Genomic DNA, 15,753 nt, shown 5'->3' with positions numbered 1-15,753 from the left:
CTTTGTTTGGCTTCTTATTTCTATGCATGACTGACTTATTAACATAATTTTACCAACGCAATGGAATATAATCCTTAAAGTGAATGTACCATCAGGAACATTTGCTTTAATTATTGCCCATGTATAGAACCAATGGAGCCACATTATAGAGGGGCGGGGGTTTCCTGCCACTGGGAGCAGGCCGGCTGCCTCCAGTGCTTTACCCCGACCCGGTGCCAGTGAATAGAACGGCGCCATACACTGGAATCGGGCCACAGTTAAAAAAAAAATGACCACGGTACCGGCTTCCCAACACCGGGACCATTCTATACATGGGCAATACTTAAAGCCAATGTACCTGATGGTACATTCGCTTTAATAGTCAGACAGCAGCTTTAATGTGCAGGTGTTTTAGATTTAATGAATAAAGTTACAATAGTCCTGTTGTCACCTGTATTTTGGGCTGAGTTCCCTGTCTTCTAAAAAGACATACTGCATGTAGAAATGTACACAGTAATTGCCACCAATAGTACTCACTGACACATTGAAATCTTTGATGTACTAGAGGATATCAGTCTGCTATGTCTGGTGCCAGTTATCTTTCATCCTGGGAGGCCTAACTACAATATGAAGGCCCAGAGGGTCCTAACTACTATATGAGGGCACAGGAGCCAAACTAAATAATATTTGGAGGCACAGAGGGGCTGAAATACTATATGTGAGCAAATAGAGGCCTTAATACTATATGGGGACACAGAAGGATTAATATATAATATATGTATGCACAGAGGAGGCCTAAATAATATAAAAATATGCAAAAGAACACTGCAGAGACACCATCACATGTCTCGACGTCAGTGAACTAGCCAGACCTTCCCTCCGGGAAGGAACAACCAAGCCAAAGCGTTCTCCAGTCAAGGAAACCACCTCAGCAAGGTATCCATCCACAGACAGCTGTTTCGGGGTTTTTGCCCCTCATCAGTGTGGAGTAGGTTTCTGGCTAGTGGGAGCAATGACTAGTATGTGCATGCAAAAGGACGCTGGTTGACCTCAGGGAGATCAACCAAAACACCGCAGAGACACCATCACGTGTCTCAACGTCAGTGTATTCTAGAACATTGCCCCCTGGGAAATCGAATATGCAAAAGAACACTGCAGAGACACCATCACATGTCTCGACGTCAGTGAACTAGCCAGACCTTCCCTCCGGGAAGGAACAACCAAGCCAAAGCGTTCTCCAGTCAAGGAAACCACCTCAGCAAGGTATCCATCCACAGACAGCTGTTTCGGGGTTTTTGCCCCTCATCAGTGTGGAGTAGGTTTCTGGCTAGTGGGAGCAATGACGTTGACGTTGAGACACGTGATGGTGTCTCTGCGGTGTTTTGGTTGATCTCCCTGAGGTCAACCAGCGTCCTTTTGCATGCACATACTAGTCATTGCTCCCACTAGCCAGAAACCTACTCCACACTGATGAGGGGCAAAAACCCCGAAACAACTGTCTGTGGATGGATACCTTGCTGAGGTGGTTTCCTTGACTGGAGAACGCTTTGGCTTGGTTGTTCCTTCCCGGAGGGAAGGTCTGGCTAGTTCACTGACGTCGAGACATGTGATGGTGTCTCTGCAGTGTTCTTTTGCATATTTGATTTCCCAGGGGGCAATGTTCTAGAATACACTGACGTTGAGACACGTGATGGTGTCTCTGCGGTGTTTTGGTTGATCTCCCTGAGGTCAACCAGCATCCTTTTAAATAATATAAAAAGGCACAGAGGGGCCTAATTACTATATGGGAGAGAGAGGGACCTAACTACTATATGGGAGGCACAGGTGGTTTAAACTACGATATGGCAACAGAGGGGCCTAACTACTATATGAGGGGCACAGGGGCATATATGCTAGGAGTTGTAGTTTTTCATCAGCTGGGGAGGTCGTTTATTCTGCTCCACAACCTATACATGTCATCCAAGCTGTACTGGAAAACTTAGCATGCTGTATCCAAGGTTAAAGAGGTCGTCTGGGAAGAATTAACTTCTCCCCTATCCACAGGATAGAGTAAAAGTAAGAGATCACAGGGGGTCCAACCTCGGTATTTGCCCCTGGCTTCTGTGTTATGAATAGAGCTGTAAGGTACGGCGCATGACCTGCAGCGCTATTCATTCCAATGGAGGTGCTGGAAACAGCCGAGTAAGCAGGAGTGTTGCACTCGGTTCTCTCTGGCACCGCCATAGGAATGCTGTACTTGTGGCTTTATTGTAGCCGGGGCATGGAGATCGGTGGAGGGGTATGGAGGTCAGACCACTAGATTACTGCTTAAAGGGAACCTGTCACCCCCCGTGCCGGGGTGACAGGCTCCCGACCCCCGTTAGAGCCCCATATACTTACCTAATCCCGCCGGGTCCTGCTTCTGGAGGTGGTCGGGTGACGGAGATCTCAGCCGCTGCAGCCCGGCGCGCGCGCTGAGAGATGAGTCCAACACCCATAGAGAATGACAGGAGAGTCCAGCGCTCCGTCATTCTCTATGAGCGTTGGACTCATCTCTCAGCGCGCGCGCCGGGCTGCAGCGGCTGAGATCTCCGTCACCCGACCACCTCCAGAAGCGGGACCCGGCGGGATTAGGTAAGTATATGGGGCTCTAACGGGGGTCGGGAGCCTGTCACCCCGGCACGGGGGTGACAGGTTCCCTTTAAATTCTCATGATAAGGAGTTTTTGCAAGATAATCTTTCTGTGTAATAGGGCCCTCAGGATTTGCCCCACCAGTATTCTGCCTCCGCCTGTGACTTGCTGAGTTGGCCCTTCTTGCAGGGAGGATGCATCACAGGAACCTGCAGTGGTGAGTGGGGATCAGGAGCCTAGAACATAGCAGCTGCAGGGCACTGGGGTAGGTGAGTATAACTTCTTTATCTTTATTATGCCCCAATAGGGAAACAAAACAACACAAATCTGTCCCTGAACAATCCCTTTAAGCCTGAATACTCCTTCAAGTCATGCAGTAGGAATAATTATCAACTCCAACCTGACCCCAAACAGAATAACAATTCACTCACACAAGGCAGCAGCTAACTAGTAAACCCCGCCCAGAGCAGCAGTATATATACCGCTCCTGCCTGACGTCATGACGTTGCTCCTCAAGGTCATGACGGAATCTTACGTCCTGCTCTGAGTCACATGGCAAGCGTCAGCCAATCGGCGTTCTCTATCACTCTGACAGCTTATTCGTCATTGGCTGGAACGTCCTCTGCCGGCGTACGTGATTGGTTCCTGTGAGGCTCCTGGTCCTACGTCACTCGCGGCGGTGGCCATTGCAGTGTCCCGGCAAGTAAGGTTGGAGGTCGGTGAGCAGGCAGGTGAGAGTGCGCGGCTCGGTTACCGGCTGCTTGGTGCTCCCGTTATCCGGTAATGCAGGGTGTGACGTGCTGGCGGGAGGATTATGATGAGGACCTTGAGCTGCTCTGTGTTGCTTTACGGCAGCTGTAGAGAGCACACTCGTTGTGTCAGTGTTCGCTGTGAGCAGTGCAGGATAGTGACTCCGGGTCACGTGTATCCCCCCCCAGGCCCAGCCTCATATGTGTGTGTGTCCCAGCATGGCCGCCCATAGGAATACAGATGTAATTGCTGATCCCATTGATCAGATCTATTGATCTGTGATCTGGTGCCGGTAGCTGTGCAGCCCTGACGTTGTGTGACCTCACCGGCTGCCTAAGGTGATGGTGTCACATATATATGGGTAGGGAACCTTGGCTCTCCTGCTGTTGCAAAACTACATTTCCCATCATGCCTGCGCAGCTAAGGTGCAAGTGCAGGCATGATGGGAAATGTAGTTTTGCAACAGCTGGGGAGCCAAGGTTCCCTACCCATATATATGACCATTAACCCTTAGAGGACCGGGCCAATTTAAATTTTTGTGTTCGTTTTTTCCTCCTTGTGTTTGAAAGGCCATAGCACTTACGTTTTTCCACCTAGAAACCCACATGAGCCCTTATTTTTTGCGCCGCCAATTGTACTTTGCAATGACAGGCTGAATTTATTCATCAAGTACACTGCGATACCAGAAAAAAATTCAATGTGTGGTGAAATTGAAAAAAAAAAACAAAAAACAAAAACAATTCTTTTGTTTTTACGCCATTCGCCCTGGGGTAAAACTGACTTATTATGCATGTTCCTCAAGTCGTTACGATTACGATATATAACATGTAGAACTTTTATTGTATCCGATGGCCTGTAAAGAATTCAAACCATTGTTATCAAATATATGTTCCTTAAAATCGCTCCATTCCCAGGCTTATAGCGCTTTTATCCTTTGGTCTATGGGGCTGTGTCAGGTGTCATTTTTTGCGCCATGATGTGTTCTTTCTATCGGTACCTTGATTGCGCATATACGACTTTTTGATCGCTTTTAATTACAATTTTTCTGGATTTTTTTTTTTTTGCGCCGTTTACCGTGAGAGATCAGGAATGTGATAAATTAATAGTTCGGGTGATTACGCACGTGGCGATACCAAACATGTTTATTTATCTTTACTTACAACATGGGAAAAGGGGGTGATTCAAATTTTTATTAGGGGAGGGGGCTTTTTATTAATAATTTTTTTTTTTTTTTTTTCACTTATACAAGAAGCCCCCCTGGGGTTAGGGTTATTCCCCCTGGGGGACTTAAAGTATAAGCACTCTGATCTCTAATTGAGATCTATGCAGTATAGTTATACTGCATAGATCAGTGAAATAGGCACTTGAATGCCTTCGGCTGCTGCAGCCAAAAGCAATCGACTGCCGAGCCGGGAACATCGCCATTACAGGGCAGACCCCGGCCGGATGTGTGGATCGCTCCTCTGGGACAACGTCCCAGGGTGCCGATCCACCCCACTAGACACCAGGGATGGCTGACAGCAAGTAATCAGATGCAGCTATCAACTTTGACAGCTGCATCTGATTACTTGATTAGCGGGCATGGCGATCAGACTGTGCTTGCTAATAGCCGCGGTCCCGGGCTACATGCGGCCCCGCTCTGAAACTCGTAGACGATCCTGGGCCTATTATACCAGGGGTAGGGAACCTTGACTCTCCAGTTGTTGCAAAACTACAACTCCAATCATGCCTGGACAGCCTAAGATTTAGCTTTGGCTGTCCAGGCATGATGGGAGTTGTAGTGTTTCAACAGCTGAAGAGCTAAGGTTCCTTACCCCTGTATTATACGGTGACCAGACCTGTAATGAGAAACTTTACTGGACTTTAACCCTTTAAGGACAGAGCAAATTTCGATTTTTGCGTTTTCGGTTTTTCCTCCTTGTGCATAAAAGGCCATAGCACTTGCATTTTTCCACCTAGAAACCCACATGAGCCCTTATTTTTTGCGTCACTAATTGTACTTTGCAATTACAGGCTGAATTTTTCCATAAAGTACACTGCGAAACCAGAAAAAAATTCAAAGTGTGGTGAAATTGAAAAAAAAAACGCATTTTGTTTATTTGGGGGAAATGTGTTTTTACGCCATTCGCCCTGGGGTAAAACTGACTTGTTATACATGTTCCTCAAGTCGTTACGATTAAAACGATATGTAACATGTATAACTTATATTGTATCTGATGGCCTGTAAAAAATTTAAACCATTGTCAACAAATATACAACACTTAAAATCGCTCCATTCCCAGGCTTATAGCGCTTTTATCCTTTGGTCTATTGGGCTGTGTGAGGTGTCATTTTTTGCGCCATGATTTGATCTTTCTATCGGTACCTTGATTGCGCATATACGACTTTTTGATCGCTTTTTATTACAATTTTTCTGGATTTGATGCGACCAAAAATGCGCAATTTTGCACTTTGGGATTTTTTTTTGCGCTGACGCCGTTTACCGTACGAGATCAGGAATGTAATTAATTAATAGTTCGGGCGATTACGCACGCGGCGATAGCAAACATGTTTGTTTATGTATTTATTTATTTACTTTTATTTATAACCTGGGAAAAGGGGGGTGATTCAGACTTTTATTAGGGGAGGGGACTTTTTACTATTAACAATACTTTTTTTTTTACTTTTACACATATACTAGAAGCCCCCCTAGGGGACTTCTAGTATAAGTGCTTTGATCTCTCATTGAGATCTCTGCAGCATAGATATGCTGCAGAGATCCATGAGATAGGCACTCGTTTACTTCCGGCTGCTGCAGCCGGAAGTAAACGAGTGCCGAGCCGGGGACGGCGCCATCTTGGAGCGGTCCCCGGCCGGCTTCATTTGCGGAGATCGCTCCTCCGGGATAACATCCCGGAGGAGCGATCTCCCCACTAGACACCAGGGATGAGGCTGTGTCCGGTAATCGGATGCAGCTGTCAACTTTGACAGCTGCATCCGATTACTGTATTAGCGGGCACGGCGATCAGACCGTGCCCGCTAATACCTACGGTCCCGGGCTACACGCGGCACCCGGGACCGGCGCGGTTCAGAGCGGGGCCGCCGCGCGGCCCCGCTCTGAACTCCCTTACCGGCATCAGGGCGTAAATTTACGCCCGATGTCGTTAAGGGGTTAAAGTAAAATGTTTGTATTGGACTTCAGGATCTGCGCCGCTGAGTGTTTACCAGGAAGCAAAGGAAACCTGGGGGACCAACTCCAATAAATGTATTCTTGCAGGATGCTTAGATTAATGTTCTTGTTAATACACTTTCTTTTTTTTATAACTTATTGTGTTTTGTTCTTTTTTTTGTTTTGTTTTCAGTTCCTAAACATGGCGGGTCGAAGAGCTGCAGTCAAGGCTGTGGACTGGTTGGCATTCGCAGAAAGAGTCCCCCCCAACCAGAAGGCAATGTTCAACGCACTGAAGACTCGCAGTGATTCCATAGCTGCAAAGTGAGCATGGATTACCAGAATACATGGGAAATATAATGTGACACCAGGCTGACTTATTGCCCTGCTATGATGATCTCATTCTGCTGCTTTCTCACATGACTGCACATGGCCATCCACATCCCGCAGCTACTGCTGTGTGCAACCAGAGTCACTTTCCCTGTGCACACCTATGGCGATCTTGTTGTTAAAGCATACCTGTCATTAAAGAAAACAGAGATATACCAAAAAATTGTATTGATCAGGGTGTGAGTGTTCAGATCCTGACTAAGCAGTGGTACAAGCAGAGAGACAGCCCCATTACCCTGCACTCCTTTCCCCGCTCTTGCCTGTGACCTAGAGCAGGGATGGGAATATCTTTTGGCCCTCTAGCTGTTGCAAAACTACATTTCCCATCATGCCTGGACAGCCATTTGGCTGCACGGGCATGATGGGAAATGTAGTTTTGCAACAGCTGAAGGGCCGAAAGGTATCCCTATCCCTGACCTAGACAGGCTCCATAGACTTGCATTGAAAGTCTGTCTAGGTCACATGACACAGAGCCGGGAATAAACATGCTGCATGTGGACTTCTCACGCCTTATTCTCCTGATCGGTCGCAGTCTGAACATTTAAACCCAGATGAATCAAAAGATAAGATATATTTCTCTGACATATCAGAGTTGCATTGGAGCAAGGAAATAAAGCAGCCGGGTAGAATGAGAATAGTCTATGCTCTTTAACTATAGCATATTGTTGTTGGGCAGCAAAGATAGCAAAAAAAAGTTTAGTCCAGTTGTCCATGTTCCTGAAACTGTTGAGTTTCCTAAACTGTTATTGAACTTCTGTCATGTGAAAAGTTGGGGTCAACTGATTGAGACCCCATAGATTACTACAATGAAGAGACAGAGGCATTCACTGGCATGCTCTGTCCCTTCACTCTGCTTGGCTGACCTTGAAAAGCTGAGGGCATGGAGTACAGGTGCCATGTCTCAATAGACTGTCATGGCGTTCATACTCTTTGTGAAAAGCTAAGCAGAAATGAAAGGAGCAAAACGAAATTAATGCTATAGTTAGTAGTAAAACATGGTAACAGTGTAGCACAGTGCTTCTCAAACGTTTTGTTCTCAGGCCTCGCTGTGTTGTTGCTGGGGCCTCAACAGCAAACAGATACTACCACACGGCGTCAGATACCAGCATGTAGTGCACATAATATCCCAGAGCATCGCTAATCAACACCAGAGTGCACAAATACATACTGCTCCACCTGTATAATCCAACACCACGCTGTGCAAATCCATACTGCTCCACCTGTATAACCCAACACCGCAGTGCAGCACTCCTGTGTCCATAAGCCTCCCCTCCAGACACTTGGCAGTTTTCACAGACAGGCAGATACACACATAGGTGGGGAGCTGCCACCACCCTTTGATACTCCCTCCTGGGATTGGTGAATCAATGGAGAAAATGAAAGACAACAAAAAGTCTATGGATGCCATATTACACCTCTGCTGCACCTTAACTAATTAAAACAGGGATATTAGTAGTAACTTTATATAAAATATTATGAAGTGCCACTTTATCCTCTATAGAGTGGGTAGGCAAAGGCTGAAATTGCTATTTACCAGTGCTGCAGACATACAGGACAATGCACTAAGACAGTATTTCTGACGCTAGATACTATTTCCAGTAGGGGAAATAGTTGCCATTGTGGCTACTATCCTTTAGTAAGAGGAAATTTCAGAAAGACTATGGCTGGTGTAATGCTGCTTATAAGCTAACCTGTGACCGCAGCTACTGTCAGTAACCCCCTCTGCCTCTATATTCTTCCTTACAGGAGACTAAAAGAAGAGTTATGTTGTTACACTAAGTATTGGTCGCTGACACATGATTGACTTGTCCATCTGTTCAGTATTGGTTTCTCTATACTGTAACCCACTTATAGTTACTCCTATCATTTATCTTACTAGGTTGACCTCTCTCCCACCCAAGCCTCCCGCCATTGACTGGGCATCCTACCGTACCGCAATAGCCAAAGCAGGCTTAGTGGATGAGTTTGAGACTAAGGTAAAGTGTCCGCCTTGCTGTGGTGTATGGGTATTTTAGAAACAAAAACCACTTTAAGCAAAATGTTGATGTTTTTCCAGTTCGGTGCAACCGCTGTCCCCGAGCCGAAGGACACCCAGACCGAGAAGATTAATGCACAGGAGCAGGAGGCTGTGAGTACGCTTTATTTCCTTGCCATGAAAGGCTTGAATGACAGTTTTCTCATGTTAGCACTGATCAACTCCCCTCAATATGTATCTATAATATATCCTGGGGTGTCTTGAGTTCTATGGGGGATACCCCCAATTGACCAACTTGTAAGCTACTATTACTGCTTCTGCTGGTCACTTGGCTTTGTGACGCATTAGCACTTAAAGGGAATGCGTCATCAGAAAATTGCCTTAAATATTTAAACAATTATTTTTTTTTTTTAATTTTTCTACCTATATTATAAAACATTGCTAAGATCTTGCAGTTTCATTCTTATCACTGGGGAGAAAACTAGCTTCCTGTTGTGTCTGTGCTGATAAGAGGAGGCTGCTGTAAAGTTACCGGTACAGCATTGCAGGGACATGTGACACCAGTAGATAGATGAGACAGTAGTACCGTATTTTCTGGCATATAAGACTACTTTTTAACCTCAAAAAAATCTTCTTAGAAGTCAAGGGTCGTCTTATATGCCGGGTATGGTCGCCCCATAATGGGAGGGGGGGATTCAAAAATGGCCCCATCCCCACTGTATGGGGCGACCACTACAAAAAAAACAAACCTGGGGCCTTTTCCCGGCATTTGCGCGCCTCCTGGCCCGTTCTTGGCGCAGGCAGTGTAACGTATTCTGGCTGTGCCGGGTAGCCCCGAAGTCGGAGAAGCTTGGAGACGCTTGACTGCCGGAAGAGCTTCAGAAGAATGACAGAGGCTCCTGAAGTACCCAAAGCATTTGTCATTCTTCCAAAGCTCTTCCCGCAGCCGAACTTCTCTGATGAGACGCTCATCTGCCCGGGAGAGCTTCGGGGATCCCCGGCACAGTCAGTGTACGTCACACTGCCCGTGCCGGGAACGGGCCCCAGGTGAGTTAAAGCGTAACTGTCATTTCAGGGCCATTTTTCAGAAAACATTAAATATCAACAGTACAAGCGATTTTTAAGAAACTCTGTAATAGGTTTTATGTACTAAGAGTTTCCTTCTGGACTGAAAAAGCAATCTCCCAGCCTCCCCCCTCACATCAAATGAAGCAGGATTTCTGTCTCCATTATGTGGCTATGGAGAGGGGAGGGGCTGTTAGGAGTGACTGAGCACGGAGCAGTCCTGCACAGCACAACACCCTGCAATCTTCTCAGTAAGTTCATAGATAAGCACTGACATTTCTGACACCTGAATTTAGCGTTTTAGGTGCCCAGAGAGTCTACCAACAGCTGACCTTCATGTCACCTCTTCCTGCTCCCTCATCTCCCTCAGCCCCTCCCCCCTTAATAGGCTTACAATGGAGAGAGCAGAGCCCGTCTTCACTGGCTTCTCTGTAATGAAGACGTGTTTGCCTGATAATGCACAAATAAGAAGTCAGGGGGGGGGAGGCTGGGAAATTGCTTCTTGAGTACAGAAGGAGGCTTTTTTGGCTGATGAAACCTATTACAGAGTTTCTTAAAATCGCTTATACTACTGATTTCTGCAATAAAAAAAAACATGACAGTTACGCTTTAACTGTTTGTTTTTTTAAAGTTTAGCTGCAGCTAACCCCTGCCACAGCAGGACTACGGTCAGACAGGGGTTAACATTTTCCAGCGTATAAGGCCAACCCCTGACAATTTTCTTGAAAGTCAGGGGTCATCTTATACGCCCAGTCGCCTTATACAACGGTAGCTCCCTGTGAAATGACCTCTTCAAATGGCACAGACTGCGCTCAGTAGTGTTTTCCATATATTTCAAAGGGAAAGGTCCTGTCTATTGCTTATGTCCATGAGACTTGCAGTAAAGCATGTCACTAAATGCTGTTAAAAAAAAAAAAAAAACACAGGCAAGATGGCCGCGCCCATAACAATGTGCAAAAGGTGAAAAAAAATGTCAGAAAATAGAAACATTAGAATAAAAGAACAACTTTTTGTATCTGACTCTCATTGGTGAAAGAAAATCTAGGTGATACATTCCCTCTCTAAAATTAACCCAGTGTATTCCAACCCCTATTAACCTGTTTTGGTTGTGTGCATACAGGTCTTTTCCTATATATTTAGGTACAATGTACAGGTTGAGCTTAAGGGACAAAGGTTAAAATTTTGAAAAAAAAGAATTGTGTACAAAATTTTAAAGTAATTATTTTTTACATTATTGTGTATGTAAGTTAATTTTATTACTTCTCATTTTAAAGAATAAAGCGGCTTTAGCCTATATTGAAGAATCCAAAGCCAGGGTGGTACAGTATGAGAAAGAGGTGAGTAGTCTCTATTAAATAGCTGACCGTCCATTGGTGCAGGTGCAGCAGCCCAACAACCTGTTACTTTAAAGCGGTGATGGTTAACCTTGACACTCCAGCTGTTGCAAAATTACAATTCCCATCATGCCTGAACCACCAAAGATATGGCTTTGGCTGCCCAGGCATGATGGGAGATGTAGTTTTACAACAGCAAGAGTGTCAAGGTTAGTCATTACTGCTTTAGTGTGCCAGTCCTTGAAACATGTGAAAGGTTTTGGTTAGTCAGGGTCTAGGTGTTGAGAACCCCACCAAATATTTGGGGTTGAAGCTCTTGGCTCAGTGCTATGATCTCGTTGCAGGAGATGGTCTCCATAGATCTCTGTGGAGACTATTTTCAGAAAGGTGACATTGGGAGAATTGCTTAGCGGAGTGCTTCTCCTGGCTCTATCGTAACTATTACTGAGGATTAAAACTCACAGACCTCTACTAAAAACACATTGGCATGCTCACATAGGATTAAAGAGTCCCTGTCATTATAAATAACTTTTGTCATCACACATTTTAAAAGTTATTGATCACAGCAGGTCTCACCACTGGGACCTGCTGCTATACAAAGATACAGCAAGAGAGAAGGCAATGTGGTCCACTCCTTGGTCAGCCACTAATTCTGATACTTTAGCCTCATAGACTATAATGAAGTGAATGTGTACGAACTAGCGGGCTGCCAGGGAGCTGATTGCACTAGCACCACGCTCTTCCCCTGGCTGTATCATTGTATTGCAGCAGGTCTCAGCAGTGAGACCCAATGCAATCAACAACTTTTGCCATGTTTGATAACTAAAGTTAAATATGGCAGGTACTTTTAAGAGTGGTGACGGTGAGCTGCAATTTCACCTTAGGACCAAAGTTTTTATTGTCGGGTATCCAGTTTATTTAAGACTTAACATTGCACAATGCTGTATAGAGATTTCCAAGTGACTGTTTGGCCTGGATATAGCTGATCATCAGACACGTGTCTGTTTTAGATATAGTCCTAGCACGTTACTTTTACCTTCCTCATACTCTGTTATTTAAAGGTCTGGCAGTGGGAACTATTAGTCCATACTGGTTTAAACCTTTTAAGTGCTGGTGATCAATACTTTGATTAAAGTGTCTGTCTGACACCTTTTAAAAGGATTCTAAACTACAGTAAACTTTTTAGAGCTGTAAGCATAGAGGTGGTTAGATTTATAACCCATCTTAAATGGTGACCACAGTTTCAACACCTTGCATAATTCAGTAGTACGTGGGAGTGAAAGAAGCTTTGCAATATATCTTATAAAAAAGAATTGCTCTTTCTCTTATGTCCGCTCTTCCAAACTGCTCCTTCACTAAAATGAGAAGGATTATCGGTTCACTGAGAGATCAGTTACATGCTGCCTGTAAAAATCTGTGGAGAGGTAGAGGGGGGAAGCAGTTAACTGTAGAGTGAGAAAGAAGCACAAAGAGTCTTGAGCTGCTTTTTTTATGTCTCATCGCAGGGCTGGATTCCCAGGTTGCACCATTAAGTACTGCTCTATAATGTCCTCCATACTGCTGCTGTTTCTGACAGTGTGCCTTAAAGGGAAACTAACAGCAGGTTAGAAGACTCTAACCTGCTGTTATGTGTCCATAGCATACGGGACAGTGCAGTGATTGCCAGAGTAACATTATTGTAAAGCGCCACCCCAATATTCATGAGGCTTCCTGTGTTCAATGGGAACTTAAAAGCAGGTTAGAGTCTCCCTTTAAAGATAGTGAGCAGGATCCCCTCTCCTGTGTGTGCGTGGCCCTCGCATCGTATGGGAGACTAGATAGCAGCTTGTCTTCAGACGCTTGCTTAGAGATGGAGTCTTCTGAGGGGAAAACTGGTGAAACATATTATGTACAGAACAGGTGGAAATAGCCCCACTCCTCATTACACACACCACAGGGTATTATGAAAATGCAGTGACCATTTAAAAAGGATGTACCACCAGGTACATCGTCTTTAATCTGAACCCACGGATCGAACGGCGCCGTCACGGGGAAGCCAGTGCCGTGGTCCATTTTTCGGACCGCAGCCCGGTTCCCGTGCACGGCGCCGTTGTATGCACTGGAACCAGCCGGTGCTCAAGCACTGGAGGTAGGCCGGCCCGCCCCCAATGGGAGGGAACGTCATACAGGTGAGGGAATTCCCTCCCACTGGGGGCTGGCCGGCCTACCTCCAGTGCTTGAGCACCGGCCGCTTCCAGTGCATAGAACGGACCACGGCGCTGTTCGATCCGTGGGTTCAGATTAAAGAGGATGTACCTGGTGGTACATCCTCTTTAAGTCCTAGTGACAACTACACTGTTTTAGGAACCAAATACAAAATTGGGAATGGCAAATAACTACCAAGAGGAGCACGGAAATAAGGAAAAACACTCCAATATTCAAAAAGCACCTACATCTAGAGCCTGGCTGCCGCTCACAGTGCAATAAAAGGCCACTTAAATTTTCCCTAACTGTGTCAATCCACTCCAGCACAGTTCACATGAGCCGTTAGTCTCTTATAACATCCAAGCAAAGGAAAAATGCAAAAATGAAGAGCAGAGTCGGGGTAAAATAAAAAATAGATGTTATATCAGCAGGAAGCACATCTGCGAGGGGACCGGACCACAACTCCCCTCATGTCAGGATCATGTGTGATCCAGCTTGCGGCAACACTAAGTACCTTTCTCCACCTTGCTACAAGTTAGCATCCATCATGGCTCGAAGACACAAAGATCCAAACCCTCTGCTACTAACAACTTAAAAAATAGTTTAAAGCCACTTTGTACCCACAATCTGACCCTCCCAAACCGCTTGTACCTTCGGATAGCTGCTTTTCATCCAAGGTCTGTCCTGGGGTCCGTTCGGCAGGTGATGTAGTTATTGTCATTAAAAAAACCAACTTTTAAACTTGCAGCCCTGAGTCAAATTGGCGTGGCCTAGAGTGTCTATGCCCTAGGCTTGCACCGCCTCTCCGTCCCTCCTCACCGCCCTCTTCATCATTAGGAATGATGTGTGAACACTGCAAATGAGCTGGGTCGGTAAGGCACCTGTGCAGTGTTCAGGTGATCAATAGGAAAAATCCTGGCTATGGGCTTTCCTAGTGATGAGGAGGGCGGGGAGGAGGGATGGAGAGGCGTTGCAATCCTAGGGCGCACACACTCTAGGCCACACCAATTTGACACAGGGCTGCAGATTTAAAAGTTGTCTGCATCAACTGCCGAACGGACCCCAGGACAGAGCTTGGATTAAAAGCAGCTATCCGAAGGTACAAGTAGTTTGGGGGGGTCAGATTGTGAGTACAGAGTCTCTTTAATACATATATAAAAACATCCAATGTGTATTAGGGCCATAAAACCTCCTTCCTAAGGGATAACCTAGCATGGCAAGATACAGATTATATATAGAGAAAATATAATGTCATTGATGTGGAATATAGGGACATGTCTTACAGTTCTTTAAAGTGTGACTGTCATTTAAATGTCATTTTTCTGAAACCAATAATAAATAGTACAAGCGAATTTATGTTAATAGTACAAGCGATTTTAAGAAACTCTTTAATAGGTTTTATTAAGCAAAAGAGTTTCCTACTGTACTCAAAAAGCTGTTTTCCTACCTCCCCCCCCCCCCCCCCCCCTCCACTTTAGAAGAGGCAGGATTTTTGTGCCCGTTATGCTTTATGGAGAGGGGAGGGGTCAAGGGGGATGAGGGAGCACAGAGAGGAGAAAACGGGTACAAAATACCCTACAATCTTCTCTCACCAAGTTTCCAAGTAAGTACTGACTTTCTGACCTGTGAATCCAGCGTTTGTGCCCAGTCTGCAAACTGTAGAGTTGTTTGTCTGCTCTCCCTGCTCACTCATCCCCCTCGGCCCCTTCATAGGTTATAATGGGCTCGGCAAACCTGTCTTCATTTTGCTCCTCTGTAATGAAGACTGCTTTACCTGATAATGAGCAGATAAGTGAGGGGAGGCTGGGAAACTGCTTTTTGAGTACAAAAAAACTTTTTTTGCCTAATAAAACCTATTACGGAGTTTCTTTAAAAAAAATTTAAATGTCAGTTACACTTTAACTTACATCTAAGTATATTTCTTGTGTTGTAAATGTTGTAAGAGTCTAACTATGTATCCTATTGTGCAGCTGGTCAAGTTTAAGAACATGATTCCTTTCGACCAGATGTCCATTGAAGATGTAAATGAAGCTTTCCCTGAGACCAAGCTTGATAAAGAGAAGTATGTCTATTGGCCACACAAGCCCATGGCTGACTTATAAACTGTACTGTTCCTCTATACGTCAATAAATCATCTTGTAATGTATTCCGCTCATTGCATCTTATTCTTATATGATAAGTACTGAGAATGGAAGCCACCATGCTGTGGTCAATCCAACACATGCTGTATAGATGTCTGATGTCCATTGTTTTACTGGGGAATCAAATATTTGACGTGACAAGATGGTGTTTTGTTTTTTTAAATGACGGCGACCCT

The 15,753-nt window shown here is 45.2% G+C and overlaps 1 protein-coding gene across 1 annotated transcript; it reads left to right on the top strand.

Moving 5' to 3' along the window:
* The first annotated feature begins 3,213 nt into the window (after window positions 1–3,213).
* On the top strand, window positions 3,214–15,582 carry ATP5PD (ATP synthase peripheral stalk subunit d). The gene is made up of 6 exons (XM_069952277.1): window positions 3,214–3,321; window positions 6,682–6,812; window positions 8,758–8,854; window positions 8,935–9,006; window positions 11,193–11,255; window positions 15,407–15,582. Exons 2-6 carry the CDS (start codon window positions 6,691–6,693, stop codon window positions 15,536–15,538), a joined length of 486 nt encoding a protein of 161 aa, XP_069808378.1. The 5' UTR covers window positions 3,214–3,321; window positions 6,682–6,690; the 3' UTR covers window positions 15,539–15,582.
* The last annotated feature ends 171 nt before the right edge of the window (window positions 15,583–15,753 follow it).

Source organism: Dendropsophus ebraccatus, chromosome 14 (genome assembly GCF_027789765.1).
Source record: "Dendropsophus ebraccatus isolate aDenEbr1 chromosome 14, aDenEbr1.pat, whole genome shotgun sequence".
Lineage (NCBI taxonomy): Eukaryota > Metazoa > Chordata > Amphibia > Anura > Hylidae > Dendropsophus > Dendropsophus ebraccatus.
The sequence above is the reverse complement of the archived record's forward strand: the minus strand, read 5'-3'. Positions and strand labels throughout refer to the sequence as shown.

Coding starts and splice junctions, on each gene's coding strand:
- ATP5PD (XM_069952277.1), top strand. CDS start 6,691: ATGGCGGGTCGAAGAGCTGCAGTCAAGGCTGTGGACTGGTTGGCATTC. Junction 6,813..8,757: donor AGTGATTCCATAGCTGCAAA/GTGAGCATGGAT, acceptor TTATCTTACTAG/GTTGACCTCTCTCCCACCCA. Junction 11,256..15,406: donor TGGTACAGTATGAGAAAGAG/GTGAGTAGTCTC, acceptor CCTATTGTGCAG/CTGGTCAAGTTTAAGAACAT.